The sequence below is a fragment of the Apteryx rowi genome, unplaced genomic scaffold (genome assembly GCF_003343035.1).
Source record: "Apteryx rowi isolate R43461 unplaced genomic scaffold, aptRow1 scaffold_1046, whole genome shotgun sequence".
NCBI lineage: Eukaryota > Metazoa > Chordata > Aves > Apterygiformes > Apterygidae > Apteryx > Apteryx rowi.
In genome coordinates this window covers 51,153-53,491 of record NW_020447249.1, presented here as the reverse complement: position 1 = coordinate 53,491, position 2,339 = coordinate 51,153, and the positions used below count along the sequence as shown (strand labels likewise).

The window sequence follows — 2,339 nt, the reverse complement described above, 5'->3', positions numbered from 1 at the left end:
CGGGTGCGACCAGCCGCTGGGCTCGGTGCGGGTGTGTGCCCCCGCCGAGCCCCCCGCCGAGCCCCCCGGCAGCCAGGCGCCCGGCCCCAGAGGTGAGAGGGGCGGGAGGGGGGACGAGGGGGGGTATCCGGGGGCGGGAGGGCTCCCCGCGGCGTCAGCGCGTGGAGGCCCACGGGCAAGGGGCGCTGGGCGCCGCGCGGTGCCCCAGCGGGTCGGCGGTGCCGCAGGCTGGCCCTTCCCGTGCGAGGTGGAGCCGGGGGTGTTCGAGGTGCCGCAGGGCTACACGGTGCTGGGCGCGGGGCGCAGCGAGCCCCTGCGCGACGAGGACGACGACCTGCTCCAGTTCGCCATCCAGCAGAGCCTCCTGGACGCCGGCACCGAGACCGACCAGGTGGGCCCCGCCCCCCCCTCGGCCCCGCCCCTCCCCTCCCCCCATAGGCCCCGCCCCTCTCACCCATGCCCCGCCCACAGGTCACCATCTGGGAGGCCCTGACCAACACCCGCCCCGGTGCCAACCCGCCCCCCTACGACGAGGACCTGCAGCTGGAGCGGTGAGGGCCTGCCCCTGGGGGGGGCGGGGATTGACACAGCCCCGCCCATCCAGGGTGGGGCCACAGGGGGAGTGGCAGAAGGGGTGGAGCCTGTGGGCTTGGGATGTGGCCAAAAGGGGAGGGGCTTTCTGTCCCGGGGGGGGCGTTCCCTGGGCAGCGGGAGGTGGGGCTAGCAGGGGGCGTGGCAATAAGGGTGTGGGCGTGGCCTACGGGCAGGGGGCGTGGCCATCCCGAAAAAAGGCGGGGCTTGCCCCCATGCCGCTCTCCCCCGCAGGGCCCTGCAGGAGAGCATGCTGCTGCAGGCGGGGCCCAGCGCCGGGGGTCCCGGGGCCGCGGGCCCCCCCGAGGCGGGGGGCAGCCCCCCGGCACCCCCCGGCTACGGCAGCTTCGCCGAGCAGCTGCGCCTGGCCATGGCGCTCTCCGAGCGGGAGCAGGAGGAGCGCGAGCGGCGCCGGCGCGAGGAGGACGAGGAGCTGCAGCGCATCCTCCGCCTCTCGCTCACCGACAAGTAGTGCCAGGGCTCGCGCGGGGACGCCCGCGCAGGGCACGGCCTGGCACGGACACCCCCGTGGGGCATGGACACCCCCATGGGGCACGGCCTCGCGCGGGGACGGACACCCCGGCTGGGCACGGCCTCGCGCGGGGACGGACACCCGCACCGGGCACGGCCTCGCACGGGGATGCCCCCGTCTAGGCACGGTCCCACGCCCTGCCTTGGGCGCAGCCCTGCATGGGCACCACCCGCCAAGGGCCACCCGGTCCCAGGGATCCCCCCCGGAAGCGGGTGCAGCCCCCACATTGGTGGGGGGGGTTGATCCAGGGATTCTCCTACCCCGGGACCCCCTGATCCAGGGATCCCCTTGTGCTCGGCTGGATGCCTCAGCCCAGGGACCCTTCATCTGGGGGGACCCCCCCCCCGAGGACCCCCCCTATCCCAGGCACCTCCCTCCCCTCTGATGTTCTATTTTACCCCCATGTGGGGCAGGAGAAACCCATCTACCCCCCTCACCCCCGCATTTAAAGGCACCCGTTTGAACCTGGACATTGGGGGATGCCTGGGCCCTATCTCTGGGTGGCAGCGGCAGGGTCAGGGGAGCTCTGTGTGTATGTATGTATAGATATATATACATATATATTCACATATATGTACATATATATATATGGGGGGGGAGCAGATTGTGCCTGGGCACGCGATGGGTGGGGAGACGGCAGCAGGAGGTGGGGCCTGGGGAAAGGGGTGGGGCCTGTAAAGGGGGAGGAGCCTAGGTGAAGGGGTGGAGCCAGTGGGTGGCCCTGGTGGGCTCTCAGGGGGGTTTCGTCTCCTCCGAACGCCCCAGTGTGGCCCCACGCCCCCATTCTCCCCCCCCCTTCCCCGCTTTATTTATTTAATTTATATCCCTTGGGGTGGCCCCGGCCCAGGGAGGGGGGGTGTTTGGCCGGGTACCCCCCCGTCGCAGTGCCATGGGGCTGAGATCCCCGGCATGGGCTGGGTCGGGCCTCCGTGGGGCAGGGGGCCAGGACGCCGCCGTGGGGCAGAGGGCCGGAGGAGGGCAACGGGCAGCGCCGGAGGGAAAGCAAAGAAAGAGCAAAGCCAAGCCGTGCCTCCTCGTCTCTCTGCGGCTGCCCCACGCCGGCCGGGGGGGCTCAGCCCCCGCTGCGCGCCGGGGGTCCCGGGAGAAGGGGGGGGGTTGTGCCTGAGGGGGGTCAGGGCAATGCCAGGCCCTGGGGGCAGGAGGCATCCGGCAGTGGGGAGGGGGATGCTGGAGATCCCAGGCAGTGGGGAGGTGG

The 2,339-nt window shown here is 72.2% G+C and overlaps 1 protein-coding gene across 1 annotated transcript in view; it reads left to right on the top strand.

Annotated features, from left to right (window-relative positions):
- Positions 1 to 1,063, top strand: part of ANKRD13D (ankyrin repeat domain 13D) — a 4,328-nt gene extending 3,265 nt beyond the window's left edge. Inside the window, exons 6-9 of the mRNA XM_026067640.1 lie at positions 5 to 92; positions 228 to 391; positions 472 to 551; positions 826 to 1,063. Of these exons, the coding sequence (XP_025923425.1) occupies positions 5 to 92; positions 228 to 391; positions 472 to 551; positions 826 to 1,063 (570 nt within the window). The remainder of the gene's footprint in view (positions 1 to 4; positions 93 to 227; positions 392 to 471; positions 552 to 825) is intronic.
- The last annotated feature ends 1,276 nt before the right edge of the window (positions 1,064 to 2,339 follow it).